Raw genomic sequence first — 18,617 nt, 5'->3', positions numbered from 1 at the left:
TATCCCTCGTAAAGGGTTAAGTTTGTAGGAGAATTTCTTCTTAATCATGTTAGAAAGAATAGATTGTGACTTGTGAATGGGTAGAAGGCAGTGGCTGTGCACAAAGCACCTTTCGGCCTTCACTTAATTCATCATTTTTCCTCCCTAGCCTTTTCATGTGATAGAGTAGAGAAACTTTCCTTTCTTCTTGCTTATTTGATCTGCAAATAGTGGAACACTCTAAGAAGAATATAGTTAGAATTTACTAGTGTGTGAATATAGTAAATAAATAAAATTTGACTAGACAATAGAATCTTAGGAAAGGAGTAATAGAATGGCCTGTTGCGTGGCCTGGGATGGGAATGCAGTCAGCAAGAAAAGAATGTTTTGCTATGAGACTTGTTTTATGACTAAAGGCAGTTACTGGGCTTTCTCAGTGAGACATTCTCATGAGATTTATATACTTTCCCAAGGTTTTTCGTTCAGATAATAAAGAGGAATATGGAAGAATCCATAGAAGCAATAGCAATTAATGCCTTCTGATATTATGTTGCTACTAAGCTATCTTGCAGGTGCACTCTATATATCTTTAAGCAAAAGTTACTCTTGATGTTATGACAATTTCTTAATAAGCAAGCCTTTTGAAGTCTTGTGAGAAAAATTAGGACGCTGCATGAACTCAAGGCCATTTGCCTAAGCAAGCGGTGGTCCTTTGCTAGTCCTTAATGATTTCGTCTGCTAATCTCTCTCTGCACCCTTGACTCACAACAACAGTAGAGTTATTAATTAGTACTAATCTTTTAGAAGTTTGTACCAATATTGTTATTGCTATTGTATAACTGTACTTTGAATAACTTACCACCTGATTTATAGTTTATAGATATGAATTAACTGTTATCTGGAAACATGTAACCATAGTGAAACAAAATACCATGTGATTGTAACTTAGTGTGTGTGCATAAAAAGAAAGCTAGACCAGCATTTGGTAGAGATGCCTGGCAGTAAATGCTAACTAGAGAATAAAGAGAAAGAAAAGAATTCGGCTCTCTCACTCCATTTTCGCCAACGCAGCCTCCTCCTGTGGGACCCCTGGATCCCCCCCCGGGGCTGGACCCCAGCATATAGGTTTGCTTGCTTATAGTTTGCATTGGGTGTGAGGGACAGGCTGTAAGCAGGCAGGGTTGTTATAGCCTGAGGCTTAGTTTTTGGTTTTTTTTGTTTGTTTGTTTGTTTTGGTTTTGATTTTTTTTGTATTTTTCTGAAGTTGGAAACAGGAAGGCAGTCAGACTCACGCATGCGCCCAACGGCGATCCACCCGGCACGCCCACCAGGGGGCGATGCTCTGCCCATCTGGGACGTTGCTCTGTTGCAACCAGAGCCATTCTAGTGCCTGAGGCAGAGGCCACAGAGCCATCCTCAGCGCCTGGGCCAACTTTGCTCCAATGGAGCCTTGGCTGCAGGAGGGGAAGAGAGAGACAGAGAAGAGGGGTGGAGGGGTGGAGAAGCAGATGGGCGCTTCTCCTGTGTGCCCTGGCCAGGAATTAAACCCAGGACTCCTGCACGCCAGGCCGAAGCTCTACCACTGAGCCAACCGGTCAGAGCCCCTGAGGCTTAGTTTTAAGACTAAACTTTTCCGTACACTCTTAACTGTTGCATGATGTGGGGTGGGCACTCTCATGAGCAATCCCATTATGTCTCAGATAAGTGACTTTGTATCAGAGATTTCCTTGTTCATATATTGGATTTAAGGTTTTGATTTCTACACTATAAAATGGGGCAGAGGAGCCCATGCTGGAGGAGAGCAGAGAAAGGCCACATGGAGGAGGAGAAGCAGCCAAGATGGCAGAGTGCTGAAGGAGAAGCCAGTTGGTGCAGTTTGTGCAGAGAGAAGGAGATGGGGAACAGAGGTAAATAAGGCTGGTGAGCTAGAAACCTTTGATTCTAGGAAACTCAGATAAGTCAGTGGCTTTGGGAGCCCTGAATGGAAAGGGAAGTGTTTTCCCACTGTGTGTATTTCTTGCCTGCCGGGTGCAAGCTAGGATTAAAGCTAATGGCCCACCAGTTCTTGGCTCCATTGTTTCATTACCATCTGTCTGAATCAAATGGAAACCTGCATGGGCCAGTCGGCTGTGATGGTGGCCATGCCTACTGGCTTTACAAACCCCTAATGTCTTCTCATTTGATTCTGATGCATAAAATAAGTGGCGAAACTGCCCTTTTCCATAGTATTTTCTGTCTGTTGAGATTTTGCTTCCAGCAATTGTCATCAGTTTGACTCAAACAAGCTCATAAAAATTCTTTACAGGTTTGGACGTTTCTTATGTTGACAGACTTCATGATAAATGTAGAGACTGCACCTACAATACGTACTTAAGATTTTAAAGGGGTGAAAAGGTAGGTGATATTTAACTTGGGGAGGCAGGAGCCTCGTTTACATTCAAGTCAGGGTCCCACTTCCACCCTACATTAATCCTAAAATTGAGGGGTCCCTAGAGCCTAGTGGACCACAGTGATCAGGACAATTTCTAAATAATTACTTAGATAAAATGCAGATTCTGGCATGCAGAGAGGTGGACTAGCTATGGTAGGGAAGAGGTCCTGGGTCTCAGCCTGCACTGTACACATGGATTCACAGACCACTCTAGCACTCAGCAACGTCCAATACCGCCTGCCACAACGGGTGAGGTCAGAGAGCCCTCTGTCCATGTTGACATTTATAACCTTATCAGAAACTTGTGAACTCAAAGGCTTTAGCTATTTCAGGCATTACAAATCCAAATGCCTTTGGAGTGGGATGGGGTGGGGTGGGAAAGTGTGAGACAGGCCGTAAGTAGCACCCAGGAAGGGGGCCTTCTAAAGGCAGACAAATTTAAAAAAAAAAAAAAGAAAATTTTAATTGCCCAAACAAAAGCCTGTAGTACAATTTATAACTCCTAGGCCAGAGATTTAAATGAACTCTCGTGCGTGGCCCTGGCTAACGGGTGGGGCTGGGGGCCCCAGAGACCCCACACATCAGATAGGCTTACTCTTATCAAGTCCAGAAGAGAATGGAAGTCAGGAGCTACTGATTTTTTTTCCAGGAGCTACTTTTAAGACACAGAGGAAACTACAGCTATGAGCCCCCCTGTCCAGGTCCTGTTAGGTCTCTTGTCCCAGTTTCCTCTGAAGCCCACCCCATCCTGCAACATTACCACCCTGCGCTGGAAAGAACCAAGGAGCTTTCGCCCAGGAAGAGAACCCCCACCCAGGAGTGCCCTTTCTACGTTATTACTCATGCCAAGGAAAACTGACTCAGGCTCGGCAGAACAGAAATCAATGAGTCAAGTAAAGCACCTTTCTTAAAGAGAGCAAGTAAGATTAGAACCAAAACAATGCCTCCTAAAACAAATGAGGGAACAAGGAAAAGACAACTATTAAAAAAACACAAACATTTTAGTTGTCTTTTTTCCTAGTAGAAGAAATAATTCTTCAAAATTTAAAATTAAAACAAACATACAACACACACAAAACAGTCTTTTTCATAGTGGAAAATGTATTTTGGTTCTGAAAAAATTAAAAAGTGAAGACGCAGCCATCTCAGGCATTACCTACTACCCACCTCGAATCGGAGCAGCCCAGGGACCGAGTGGAACACCAATGAAGAAAACGGGGTAAGATGCTTCACGTTGGAACGTGGAGGCTCTTCCCACCTTGGCCTGGCATACTGAACTTGCAGGGAGGAAGGCCTGGGGGCTACAGAGGTCACCTGTCCTCCCTTTTCCAAAGCAAGCCTGGTTTCAGAGGCTCCTCTTCCATAGAAAGCAAGAAATCCTTTATCCTCCCTCCCAAAACACCCCTGTAGCTTCCCAGAGTGCCAAAACTCAGTGTTACTTGCCTCCCAATGTAGAAGTTATATCTTGATTGAGCAGTGCAGGTCAGGAAAAATCTCCCATCTACTTAATTTGGGGGCGGGCATTCTATATTCTATAATGGATTTTTAATTCCCCAGGCATCAAATATCTCACTGTACCTGCTGGAATGACATGGTTTCAGACATGAATGACTTGCAAATCGAATGGCTCTTACATTTTGAGATGCCCCAGAAGACAAAAATCACACCCTCCTCCCCAGCACAGCAGAGCCCTGCCAGCCGCTCTCTCCTGGGGAAGAGAGTGCCCAGGAAAAGGAGCAGGACCAAGTTCAGCCCAGCAGGAGCCTACAGTTCCCTCTCGTTCCAACTTAAACACAGGGCACATTCTGAAACCAAGGCAAAACCTGAGAATAAGTGAAAAGGGAGCTGACCCCGTGTTTTTAACCCACACAGCAAAGGCCCACATGGCTCCGACCGAGCCCTATGCGCGCATGCGCATGCGCATGCTGGGTAGGGGCAAGCAGCACACTCCCATCCTGCTGTTACAGCTTACACACCCTCTCCGCTTCCCTTCACAACCTCAAATGTTTCCACAGGCCAACAAGGAGAGGGCGAGGACTGCAGGAGCCCAGTCTGCCTCCCCATAAGGGGACCTTCAACACTCCCCCCCCCCCCCAGCACTGCCTGAGGATGAGGTCAGACTATAGGCCATGGAACAATCTGACTTTGTGACCAGCTGGCCGGCCCTCCTGTGGGCCCTAAAAATGGAAAAGGATTGGTTTTGCCCACAGGGACTTCACTCCCTATGCGGGAAGCCTAGCCAAACCATTTTTAAATAAGTACATTCAGGGGCCAGGCAAAGAACGGTTTTATAAGAGCCTCTGTGAGGCTTCCCTTTATAAGATTCCCTTCTCTCTCCTGCCTCCCTCCCTCTGCCCTGACCCCAGTCACACTGCACACATACCACTGCTGGGCTCATGGCCCTAAGTACTGTTTGTTTCTCTGATGACAGCCTCCTACTCAAAAATCTATAATGGCTGCCCATTTGCCACCAGACCGTGGTCAAATGACTCACCTTAGCACTGAAATTCCTGCAAGATTTGGTCATTTGACCTACTCACATCTACTCTCTACCCTTCTACACATGCCTGCTCTTGTTCTTTTCCATTCTTTCTACCTGTATAGTTCAGTCACTCTGAACACATTCAGCCCGAGTTCCCATTCCAACCCTACCACTTAAGAGCTGGAGACCTTGGGCAAGGTACTTAAATGACTCAATGCTCAGTTTCCTCATCCAGTGAGCACAGCAGTGATGAATGAGGTAATACAGGTAAAAGCTCAGAATAAAACCTGGAACATGCTATCACCCAATAAATATTAGCTATTAAGAGACTCATTATTATCACACAAGCCACTTCTTCCATGAAGCCTTCTGTTGAGCAAACAGTATGTTAGGTTTGCTCGCTTGTACTTTGCCTGACTGGTGCATGAGCCCAGGGCAGCACCATGTGTGTATACTAACTATACTATAGTCTGTGTAAGCCTATGGGTGCTTGCCTTCAGGGTGGCAGACTGTAAATTGCAGATTGCCTGCTGCCATTGGGAGGAACCACTGTTTGCTACTGTTTTTCTTGGGAGTCCTGAGAGAGGGAAGCAATTTTCCCCGCCTGCTTGCTCATCCACCATTGGAGATTCTACTAAACGGAATGACCCACCATCCAACGGTTCCACAATTCCTTTACCATCTGCAGGAATCTAATGTGAATCTGCATGGTCATGGCACCTGGCCTTACACCACCCCTAGCAACAGTCAAAGCCTTCTGTTTCTTAAATGTTCTACAGTCAGAAATCATAGATAGTAACTGGAGTTGTTCTGGACTATTTCGTGGGGCAGGTCACTTGGATGGTAATCAAATGTTAAAAATTATTATGATGAAAGTCATACCCTAAACAATGTGCCTATGGCCACCAGATTATCTGTCCCTTCAGAAACGTTTCTGAAGGATTCACCACTAGACATACAACAGATTTGTATGGTTTCAGATTTTGTTTCTTAGATCCAAAGCTTTTTTTTTTAATTTATTTTTTTCTTTAATTTTATTTAGAAAATTAACTTTAACAGGGTGACATTGATCTATAAGAGTACAGAGGCTTCAAGTAAATCTTTTCTTTTTTTTATTTATTTTTTTATTATTTATTCATTTTAGAGAGGAGAGAGAGGGAGACAGAGAGAGAGAGAGAGAGAGAGAGAGAGAGACAGGGGGGAGGAGCTGGAAGCATCAACTCCCATATGTGCCTTGACCAGGCAAGCCTAGAGTTTCGAACCGGTGACCTCAGCATTTCCAGGTCGACGCTTTATCCACTATGCCACCACAGATCAGGCCAAGTAAATCTTTCTATAGCATTTGAACTGTTGATTATGTTGTGTATTCATCACCAAAGTCAAATCATTTTCCATTGCTTTATATTTGTCCCTCTTTACAACCTCTCCCCAAAGCTTAATTCTACTGAAACTGAAAACTTCTTAAGAGCAAAGAGCAGAGATTTAAATCCTTGCTGAATTGAAAAAGAGAACATTAAGTTACTTGCAAAACAAAGGTAGTAAGTGGGAGATTAAATGGACCTTCAGAATAAGAATTAAATTCTACCCTGTCAGTATCCCTCCCCTTAAAGTCTTGTTATAGACATACAAGATTAAACCATGGTAAGAGGAAGAGAATCAATAGCAAACACCACCAAGACAGAGTGAAACCTGGTGCAGACGAGAGGCAGACTTAGTTCTCGGTCTCCCTGCCTCCAAACTCCCACGGCACTTTGTGCATTCTCTCATATGGTACTTAGTAGTTTCCACCTTGTTTTATGCACCTTAGAGACTTTATACCTTGTCTTCTGAATTATCAGCTCCACTTCTCACAAGTGTGAATGCCCCATAGCTCTGACTGCGGCATCTTAACTGAGAAGAGAGCCACTGTGTAAAATAATTAGAGGAGAATCTTTATCTCACAGGTTTGGACAGCAGTTCCGGTACATTCCAGACCATACAACCACAATTATAAAAGCATTACCTGTCTGACCTGTGGTGGCACAGTGGATACAGCGTCGACCTGGAAACGCTGAGGTTGCTCGTTCAAATCCCTGGGCTTGCCCTGTCAAGGTACATACGGGAGTTGATGCTTCCTACTCCTCCCCCCTTGTGTCTCCCTTTTCTGTCTCTCTCTCTCTCTCTTCTCTAAAATGAATAAATAAAATCTTAAAAAAGAAAAAAAGTATTACCCAACAGAAAACTTCAAAGGGCCTACTTTAACTGGATAAGAATATATTAAGTGCATTTTTAAGAAAACAGTTGTTTTGATGCACCTGAATGTATTTAAAATAGTCTGTAGTTTCAACATATGGTTGGGGAGAATGAATACTTCTTTGCAGTTGCTCCTAAGGGATGTCACCTCCATTAGAGAGGGTTCCAGGGGCACAAAGCACTTGGTCTGTAAGGGTAAATGGGGCTCACCAAGGCTGCCTTTCCTCTCCCTCTTCCCCATAGAAGAGGGCAGTCCCCAGGAGCAGGACTGCTCCTCTTCCCAGCAAACGGTACCCCTGCAGACGAAGCCTGCCCTGACCCGGGTGGACTCCCTGCACGGGTAAGTCTGACTCATTTTGGGGATCAGAAGTAGGAAGCCCACTTCCTTTCAGATACAACCCATATTTTCTCACACCAGCTCTATGAGGGACAAAGGTGATTTCTGGCATGTATCTCCTGACATTGTAGTCTTTTGGTCAATTTGTTCAGAACCTAGAAGGGCAATAATGATGTTATTTATTGGACTCCCTCAAAAATCCCAGCACAGCCCCACCCCCCGTAATCTGGCTGATTAAGAGGCCTCCTATGGAGAAATTCCAGAAAAAGGTCCTATATGTGTCTCTATCATAGTCACACAACAGGTCTACCTCTCCATACATTGCCCGAGAAATGGCTGGAAGTTCATCCTTACCTCTGGAGACACCAAGCCCACAAGTAACACAACCAGAAAAGTGCAAATTGCCCTATCACTGCCTCGTTCTCTGTGGAATTACCATAAGCTTTATTGTCCTTCCCACCTAAGTCAAAGTAAGTGCTTACCACAGCTGCTTCCTAGGATTCTGGCAGCCATCCTCAGAACAAGAAAAAACTAAATATCTAATCAGAAACAGCTATAAAGAAGCCAAGACAAAGCACACAATCCTCTCCACCACAAACAATGGATTGCACCCACACTTACCACTAAAGGTCAAGACCTTGACTGGTTCGCCAACTCGGCAGAAAGCACCGAAGAGGCTTCCCTGGAGGCTTGGAGAGTGAGTGTACCCAAAACCACACTGGGGTGGTGGGCCTGTCCACAGAGTTGGTTGTTTCCCACACACCCTCATCGACCAACAGAAATCAAAAGAGTTGAAATGGGGGAGACTTACATGCTCTTTCATCTCATTAGCCACGGTGTGCGACATCATGATGCAGCAAAGGACAGCGACAAGAATGAAGTACAGGGCATACATGAAACGGGTGCTCCGGGACTGTCGGATCTTGGGGCAACACCCACCGCAGAGGGAGCAGCCAGCGGTCCCACAGCAGCAGGCCAGCTAGAAAAGGAACACACAACATCCTCTTAAAGCCACTGTTTTACAAACCTACTAACACGCGCCCTCTGGGGTCAACCCTTCAGGGTACCGTTTTTCTTAGCCATCATGCCAGTACAGCATGCTGGAACTGTTTAGCACATGAAAAAAGCTTTCAGCAGAACTGGTCTAATACTGTCTTTAGGGATAAGCATTAAGGCTTGGGCAATGCCCAGTAAATAAACAGAAAAGGCACAATCCACCTGAGATATTGTAATCATTACTCTTTCTGGGATCAACTAAAAGCAAGAGAAAAAACCAAGAACTAGAAAAAGGCTAAAGTGAGGTAAGAAGAACATGAAAAACAATAAACTGGGCCCAAGAAAAGGACTTTTCAAAATTCACGAGCAAAAGCATAAATTGTATGAACACCTGGGGTGTGCTGGGATATAATGGCTAGGTATGCTTGCATCCATCCTCCTTTGCAGGAAATAATTAATGGGAGTGTCCAACTTGAAAGTCAAAAGGAATAGATGCCTCTTATCGCATTGTTTACCACAGCTTCATGCCCCTAATGGTGAGTTTTAGGCTAATAGGTGGGACATGGGCCAGAGGAGCACAGAGCTCCTGCTGTACCACTAAGAGCACACACACCTTTCAATTTGAGGAAACCAGTTTTTTTTTTAAATCTCTAATTAGGCTTTATCAGTCAATGCAACTAGATATAATTTGGGGATATTAAATAAAAGAGGGATTAAATTTCCAGGTTTGAGTCTGGTGTTGTTTTTCTTTTTAAAGACCTTTTTTTTTTTTAAAGTAGTTTTAGGTTTACAATAAAATTTAGAAGGCAGCATGGAGGTTTCCCATACTCTTACTCCCACACATACACAGCCTCCTCAATTTATCAATGTTGCTCATAAGAACGGGTTGGTTTGTTTTTTTGTGACAGAGAGAGAGAGAGACAGAGAGAGGGACAGATAGGGACAGACAGACAGAAAGGAAGAGAGATGAGAAGCATCAATTTTTCGTTGCTGCTCCTCAGTCTCCTAAACTGTTCACTGATTGCTTTCTCATATGTGCCTTGACCGGGGCTACAGCAGAGTGAGTGACCCCTTGCTCAAGCCAGTGACCTTGGGCTCTAGCTGGTGAGCTTTGCTCAAACCTGATGAGCCAGCGCTCAAGCTGACAACCTCGGGGGTTTTGAACCTGGGTCCTCTGTGTCCCAGTCCAATGCTCTATCCACTGCGCCACCTCCTGGTCAGGCAAGAATGGTACTTTTTTTTTAACCATGGATGAACCTACATTGCTATATCACAATCACACAAAACCATGGTTCACTTAAGGGTTCATTGTATATTCAGTGGATTTGGACAAATGTATAATGACATATATCCATCATTATAATAGCATAGTGTATTTCCACTGCCCCCCCCCCCCAAAAAAAAACTAGACCTTTAGTAAAGCATAGGGCAACAGAGCGTAGTAGTGTTAAAAGCTCAGGCTCAGTCACCCTGGCTGAGTTTGGGCCTTGGTCTGCCACCTACCATGAGTAATTTACTAACCTCATTTATAAAGTGGGGGTGCTAACAGTACTTATGCTTATGTTGTGGTCTCTTGGACCTAATCAGACTTACCTGGTGTTAGGGAGGGATTTCTACAAAGGAGATTATTATAAACTGCAAATAACAAGCAAACCTCCATGTATGACACTATAGCCTATATAAAACCTACAACCTAACAATTTAATCTCTTGATAATGATTTTGAAGGAAGTTCAAGACCTTGCATAGCTGCAAAACAACATCAATTAGAATGCCACACTATAAACATCACTTTCAATGAGAAGGAATCATAGATAAACAGGTAGAGACAGGCTATAATGACAAGGATGTTATGACAGGTCTTAGAAATGTAGTCTTTTCCCAAGTTATTTCATCTGCTTCATGAAACTGGCACTGTTTGAGCCCTTGATCATTCTGTATTCTTTCATTACTTTAAATTTTTGCTAATGTACTCTCTCCACTCTCATTGAGTTTTCCAAACCATCTTCCCCAAAAGATTCTCCTTGCTTCAGAAAGTTAGGCCACTACTTTGTAAGATTAGTTCTTCTACTTGGGCTGAGCTACAGATCACATAAGTGAGATCGTAGCACTACTGTCTATGTGGTGTTCTTATGGACTGCCTTCTTTTTTTCTTTTTAAGAGAGAGAAAGAGACAGGAAAGGAAAGAGATGAGAAGCATCAACTCATAGTCACAGCACTTTAGTTGTTCATTGATTGCTTCTCATACATGCCTTGACTAGGGCGGGGGACAGCCGAGCCAGTGACCCCTTGCTCAAGCCAGCAACCTTGGGCTTCAAGCCAGTGGCCATGGGATCATGTCAATGATCCCACACTCAAGCCAGCAACCTTGCAGTTTCGAGCTCTATCCACTGCACCACCAGCAGTCAGGTATGGACCACATTCTTTACAATTCATTCACTCATATTTTCTATCTCTGATTTTACTAACTTTCATGCCCATATTTCTTTCTCTATGGGCCCTGCCTCCCTCTTCCGCAGCCTTCCAAATTCTTTCTAACTGCCTCCTTCATTAGTTGCTAACTCTTTAGTTGTCTGGTATTAGATAACCAGTCTTACTGTATTTCAAATTCAAGTGCAATAAACAAAACATCCTATTTGGGAAAATAAATATCTTTAAAGCAGTTAATGCTTCCCATGATATAACTTTCCTACAGCAGAGTCAATATTTAAACTGAATATCTCCACAGAAGAGAAAAATGAACATACATAATGTAAGCCTATTCAGTCATTTAAAGACAGTGACATATTCTATTATTAAAGTCATTTGGCACTTGTCAAACTTTCTTTACTTTCACTTCAGTCTATATAATTCTATGGTATGATTGATTGATAGATAAACATATATACACACAGGCTGAATTTTAAAATCCGATAGCCTTTTTCTAGTAACCTAAAAGTTATTTATCACTTGAGATAACTATGCCAACAACCACTGATATGAGTGCAGAATGCATTTTTAGCTAAATAAACATTGATATATACAACGAGCAGAAATTCAAAATAGCATCCATACAAGAAGTATTATATTAGTATCTAGAAAAATCTCACTGCCCTGCTGACTTACCACTTCTTTCTGGAAAAGGGAAATTGAGAATAAAACCAGTTCGCATCCAGCCCCTGCCACTTGCAGCTTTACTGCTCGGAGCATGTCCCTCTCTTGAGCATCAGTACCCACTCCGAAATAATCCCTGGCCAGCCGACCCCCCAGGAATGTCGCGAGCGTGAGGAGAAGCACAGTATCTCGTTAGCCCGGGCTCAGGAGGCCAAATCTTTCACATGTCAGGGCATCAAAAACAATGCAGAACACCAAGAGTGAAGCCTACTGTAAGCTATGGACTTTGGATAATACTATGTCACTTAGGTTCACTGACTATAACAGATGTCCCCTCCGGTGAGGGATGTGGGTAATGGAAGAGGACAGTGCATGCGTGAGGCAGAGAGTATACCTCTGTACCCTGTTCTCAATTTTGCTCTAAACCTGAAACTGCTCTATAAAGTAAAGCCTATTCAAATAGAACAACAATGCCCATCAAGGGCTCAATAAGTGGGTGCTGAGTGCATAATGTATGGTAAGATCATAACAGCAACACTCCTCAACTCAAACAAAGGGGCTGGCAGGCCTAGTCCACAGGGCCTTGTGCACAAGTCCTGTGCCACATTCTGAATTTTTTAAAATTATTGATTTGAGAGAAGTGTGAAGGAAAAGAGAGAGAGAGAGAGACATCAATTTGTTGTTCCACTTATTTATGCATTCATTGGTTGGTTCTTGTATGTGAACCCGCAACCTTGGTTATCAGGACGACACTCTAATCAACTTACCCAGCCAGGGTCTACATTCTGAATTTCTCATAATAGTATTGTATCACAAAGTATTAGGGCTTTAATTTGTAGATACTGCACACTCTCCTTTTCCACAAGAAATTACTACACGCTCAGGAAGGACCAAGACAATCTCTTTGATGGCAACGCTCGCCATGCCTCTGGAAGCTCGTCCTGCATGTACACTTCCACAGGGCACGCTGATTCAGGTGTGAGGCTGCTCACCACCAGCAGGACTACAGTCTTGTTCTCCAGACACACAGGGACTAGGTAAATGAATTGTGGGCTATCTGTACAGTACAATGTAGTCAAAAAGAGTAAGTCAGTATTATCGGCTGAGCTGAGTTATCCTCCCCACCCCACATACCCCAAAATTCACATGTTGAAGTTCTAACCCCCAGTATCACAGAACATTTGGACATAAGGCCCTTAATAACATAATTAAAGTTAAACAAGGTCACTGGAGCAGGCTCTAATCCAATATGATTTGTCTCCTTGGAAGGTAAGAATAGGACACAGACACAGAGAAAGACCATCCATCTGAGGACAGACACAGGGGGAAGACAGCCCTCTACAAGCCACGGAGAGAGGCCTCAACAGAGAAGCCTCTGACTCCTTTAATTCAGACTTTAGCCACCAGAACTGTGAGATTAAATTATTTTTGTTTAAGCCACCCAGCAGACTACTTTAGTATGTCACTCCCAGCAAACTAGTACAGTCGTTAAGCCCTGATATTTTATATAAATGTGTATTTTTATGTGTGGTGTGTGCCCATGAAAGGACCACTAACATCAATTATCTGCAGTGGGCCTAGATGTGGGGAGGAAAAGAAGATATCTACTCACTATTCTGTTCTCTATGTTTCTACTATGTGCATGTATTACTGTTGTAATTTTAAAAAGAAAGGAAAAGGACTAAGTTCGAAGATATTGTTATAAAAGCATTTGCAAATGTGGTAGTGATTGTGTGATTTATTTTTTCTTTTTGAAGAAACCTGCCCTCTCTAAATACAGTGGGGAAAAAAAAATCTCAAAGAGCCGTTCATACCCTCTCTAGATAACTTCCTTTGAAATAGCAATAGCATGAGGACCAAAGACTTTTCTAAATACAAGGAGCTTTGTCCTTGCCCGGACAGAGTCAAAAGGAAGGGGTAAGCCAGCTGCTTGCTGCGACGGGGAGCTGGGACTCACCTCCAAGTGTTATTTTTCTCCTCCTGTCTAAGGACTCCAACAACACACACTCACACACAATAAATAAACATCAGTCTCCATCTATCTTCCCCACTGGCCTTAGACATAGTTCTAAGAACTCACCCTATGCATATGAGGAAATGATCATAGAAATGTGAGCTGGGACTCGTAGTCACGTCCAGGTTCTTCTGTCAAATTGAAATGCACAATTCCTTTACTACCTAGGACTCCCAGCTGGCAACAGCAAAAAATTAGAAAGAAAGCCAAACAGATGTCATAATCAATGTGAGCGCACACACACACACTCCATGTTATCTTACTTATGAGAGCCCCCCCAATCAAGTCTTCTTTCCACAGAGCCAAGAGGCTTGGCTACCAGGTTCTTAAGCCCACAAGGAGGACGAGGGACTAACTGGTTGGGAAAAGCCAAGTTCCAGGAACCAGAAGACCTGGATTCTAACTCTATGTGGCTCTGGGTAAGTCACCTTCACTCTCTGGGTCTTGGTTTTGCTTATTTGTAAACTGAAGCAGCCTAGGTGACAGGCAACAGCTAGTAGGTAAACGGGCTTTGTCTTGCATTCAGTCACTGTGGCAGGGCATCCTGGAATGCCGTGCTGAAGGGGACTCTAAGGCTGACTGTCTCAGCAGGGAAAATGCAAAGAATAATCAGCAAGTTTCATTTGCCAGAGGCATGGTGGCATCCACGCTTCATTCTTGTCATCCTGCAAGAGTGATCTGACATCCTTACCGCCCATAAATTTTTAAACTGTAAGAGGCAAGCACACCGAGTTAATCCCAAAGCAAGAAAGAAGAGAGAAAAATCAATCAAAATGAAAACTGAGGCCCTGGCCGGTTGGCTCAGTGGTAGAGCGTCGGCCTGGCGTGCAGAGGTCCCAGGTTCGATTCCCGGCCAGGGCACACAGGAGAAGCGCCCATCTGCTTCTCCACCCCTCCCCTTCTCCTTCCTCTCTGTCTCTCTTCCCCTCCTGCAGCCGAGGCTCCACTGGATCAAAGATGGCCCAGGCGCTGGGGATGGCTCCTTGGCCTCTGCCCCAGGCACTAGAGTGGCTCTGGTCGCAACAGAGCGACGCCCCGGAGGGGCAGAGCATCGCCCCCTGGTGGGCAGAGCGTCGCCCCCTGGTGGGCGTGCCGGGTGGATCCCGGTCGGGCGCATTCGGGAGTCTGTCTGACTGTCTCTCCCCGTTTCCAGCTTCAGAAAAATACAAAAAAAGAAAAAAAGAAAACTGAACAGTGTGGGCAGTCAAAAGCTCTCCAAACATCTCACAGGTAATGTGAGTATCACTCCAATTGCTCCCTGGTCTATATTCTGTAAGGTACACCTCACACCACAGTGAGGTAACTCATTCAGGACAGTGGACCAGGCATCATCACATTGAATCATGCTCCCCTGGTTCCACCTCGCTGCACAGGACACTTCTGTCACAAGAATCATCCCAAACGTGGGCCACATTTTCCAGTTTCAATGATTTTGTTTTTGCATGGATAAGTCCCTCAGCAATGTGGTGAACATTCATTTAGAAACTCACTCCTTGAGGGCAGTGGAGAGCCACGTTGGCTTGAAGTGTGTCTAGACCCTGTCCAAACTGCAAAAGGAAAGAAATCTTCCAGTCTGGCCTGCCCTTCATGCAGTCCCTCTTCCTGACCTGGAAAAACAGGATCACTAGCAGAACTGAGGAAAGACAGAAGAGACTTTTGTTTAGCGACACTAATTATAGCACTATTCCTTAGTAAGTGCCAAGAGGAGGGGCAGCAGTAAGAAAGTTCCTCAAAAATAAAGCTGTTGAAGCTGTGAGAAGCAGAACCCAGGTGTCCCTGAGCATTCTGGGGGGTTGGTGTCAAGGAAACAGAAGAAAAAACATTAAAGACCTAAAATTGGGTTCAAATGTTTCATTAAACAGTGCTCTCTACACTTGAATGCTATTAGATTCCCATGTCAGTAACAGACACTACTCCTCATGCAATGTCCTGCCCATTCCCTTCTTTCTCCTTTGAGTCTTTGTGATTACCTACAAGTCCTACGAGACGCAGAGGAATGAAGAATTGATTCTGCTTTGACAGCAATATTCATTTACATTCTAGATTCCACAACTAACATTTTGCAGCTCGTTCTCTTTACTCCAAGCTCAGAAACAGCTGCTGCCCACTTACTTTTATGGACTTATTTTGCCACTGTAACAGAAACACAGTGGTGGTGAAAAACAGCAACTTTTGCCCCCCACCCCCACCCCCACGGTGTCAGGTGCTATCCTTTACTGGTGGCTGTGCAAGGGACTGATGGGAAGCCAGGAGAGCAAGAACATGCGATTGCTTTGTTCAGTAAAGGGTTATCTTCCTGCACCACCAGGGAGTTGCAAGTAGGCCCTAATTCACAAAATGATTGTGCTTCATAAAGCTCAACACATATCATATACTGTGTAAGTTGGTTTGTATGAACTTATAGCGGACTTCTCCCTACAAACGAATATAATGCCACCTATTAAAGCTTACTTAATCAACAATAATATTAGCTAACAACAATTGACATTTAGCAATTAATCTCTTATTCTTTGCAAGGCATAACAAATATTGTATCACCCTACTTTACAGAGCTGAGACAGAGACTCAAAAGTGAGGGTCAGAAGAAAGCCACAAAGTGGCAGAAAGAGGGTGAACAGGACAAGTAACACTGATCTGAAACCTTGGTTTTTCACAGAAGAGAAACTAGCTAGGTGGGAAGAGGGGACAAGAGTAGAGTAGAAGCAGTTTTTCTCTCCTGTTCCTGGGTGCACAGTAAGCAATCAACACAACAAACATCTGGAGCAGCATCTCCCTTTCTGAGCCCCTTCCTCTCTCAGGCAACCTCTGGACTCAGTGGGCCTTAGAGTCTGCCCTAAGCTGCTGAACCACCCAAATCATCAAGTTCCCTACCTCACCAACAACTCCTACCCCACATTAAAAACCCTATTCCAAAATCCTATGAAAATAACCAGACCATTCATTCACTCAATTAGTATTATATTACATACCTACTGTGTACAGTGTTAATTCCTGGGAATGAAGCAATAAAACATCTTGTTTCTCCCCCTCACTAAACAAGACTATAAAGATATACGTAAGAATGACCAACTAAGCATTGTTTAGAAGAGAGAAACGAAACCTGGATATACAATGAAAGAGTAATAATCACTGAAATTTTGGTACACACACGATTGAAAACAATGCACCTATTTAAATGATATAGATTACACAGAAAAATTCACTGCCATGGAAAGATGCTCATACTGCATTAAAGGAAAACAGTTAACAACACAGGAGTATGGAGTATGGTAGCATTCGGGGTAAAAATATAACAAGACCTAGGTCAACAATAACAACAAAATACAGTCTACAAGGATATATATACATCAGGATATCAACAGTAGTTAACAGAGATATAGGATTGCAAGCGACTATGCTTTTCTGTATTGTCTGAATAAGCACCTATCTTATAATCAGAAAATCATTACACATTTCTGTTTTGGAACAAAACAAAGCCACATTCTTGTTTTATTTCATATTTGGTAAGCACTCAAATATTTGTTAAATCAGCCAGTGCATAAATGAAATCCACTTCATCTGCGATTGGTAGAAAATAGCCAGAGAACTATCACTGTAACTAAGGCATAAAATTAGACAATCTTTACTGTACTGTACTTTTAAAATGGTTAGGAAGGGAAATTTTCTGTTTTTATCACAATAAAAATTAAATAAAGATTCTTTAACCCTTGTAATATTTTTTAGAGTTTAATTTACATAATAAACCTTTACTGCAGTGGTTCTCAAAGTGTGCACCAGAGCGCAGTGGTGCGCCCTAGAAGGTTTCCAGGTGCACCCTATGGCATTCCAGAGAAATATGTGCCTGTTGGGGACCAAAAAACCAACAGGGTTTTTGGAGTTTAGATTTTCGGGGGACAGAGGTGTGGGGAATTGGCTGTAAGCTGACAGTCTGCCCAACCCCCCACCTCACTTGCCTGATTAGGTTGCAAAAGGCTGTTAAGCTGTGGTGCTGGATTGTTTACACTGCCCCCCATGTTCCCCGGAAAGACTAGAGGCAAGTTTCTTCTATCCTTTGTTTGGTGTAAAGTTAAGATGATATGTATGGTGGGGGTTTTCTGAACTCAACACAATTAAGAATAAAGAGAGCGGAATTCTTTAATGTATTGAAGAGGAAATGAGAGTTTGCCTTTCAAATATATGCCCAAACATTGAAGAAATTGCTAGGATACATCAGGCTCATGTTTCTCATAAACACAAGAATGAACCTGCCCGGACCTACCGAATTTACTAAATCTTACCAAGAATGTATCTATATATTTTTTTTAACTTTTTTGTCATTTTTTTAATTTTTTTAACCCCTCTTTTTTATGAATTCTAAAAAACATAACTCAAAAAAAGTAACAAAATGCTTTTTAATGTCAGAATAAATTTAGTTTTGTTGTATTTATTTCATTTAATTACCATAAAAGCACACTTGGACTTTACATTTTTTTCTTTAATATCTGACTTAATTATTATGACATATTTCTCAGAACTTTGTATATAGTGTGCCTACAATTATTTGTAGGATTTTAAATGCGCCCCGACTTCAAAATGTTTGAGAACCACTGCTTTACTGGATAGAATTTAAAACAAATAAAAATGAGAAAAATTAAACAGCTACCTAGAAATTCAAGAAGTTAAACAAACTATATATTTGCCCAGCCCAGAAATTAGCTCTTAAACATATTTCCTTCATCTTAGTTTCTTACATTCTTTTTCTTTTGAGTTTATAGAGTCCCTTAGAACTCCAAGGTTTTCACAGTCATTCTGTAACTGTGGCTACAGGATTCTCAAGACTTGTCAGAAGGAGTTTCTGACAGGTGGTTTCTCAGACAGGTTTCAACATTCTAGAACATGTTAATTTCCACAAGATACAATATTTCCACAAAAAGCAAAGGCAAGGGTCGCTGTCCTTTCTTAAAGGACACTTTATCAAGAATCAATGTCCTTCCTTGAAGGATACTTACTCAGACCAGAGGGTCTGAATCAGAAGTGGACACAGACAGACAGAGAACACACAGGGCATTTGACAA

The 18,617-nt window shown here is 43.0% G+C and overlaps 1 protein-coding gene across 2 annotated transcripts in view; it reads right to left on the bottom strand.

The window, feature by feature from the left end:
- SERINC5 (serine incorporator 5) overlaps positions 1-18,617 on the bottom strand; it is a 176,928-nt gene that overhangs the window by 84,874 nt on the left and 73,437 nt on the right. Inside the window, exon 2 of one of the 2 annotated variants that reach the window (XM_066381682.1) lies at positions 8,273-8,440. The exons of the other annotated variant lie outside the window; for it this stretch is intronic. Coding sequence (XP_066237779.1) covers positions 8,273-8,440 — 168 coding nt within the window. The remainder of the gene's footprint in view (positions 1-8,272; positions 8,441-18,617) is intronic. 2 annotated transcript variants of the gene reach the window in all.

Source organism: Saccopteryx leptura, chromosome 4, assembly GCF_036850995.1.
Source record: "Saccopteryx leptura isolate mSacLep1 chromosome 4, mSacLep1_pri_phased_curated, whole genome shotgun sequence".
NCBI lineage: Eukaryota > Metazoa > Chordata > Mammalia > Chiroptera > Emballonuridae > Saccopteryx > Saccopteryx leptura.
The sequence above is the reverse complement of the archived record's forward strand: the minus strand, read 5'-3'. Positions and strand labels throughout refer to the sequence as shown.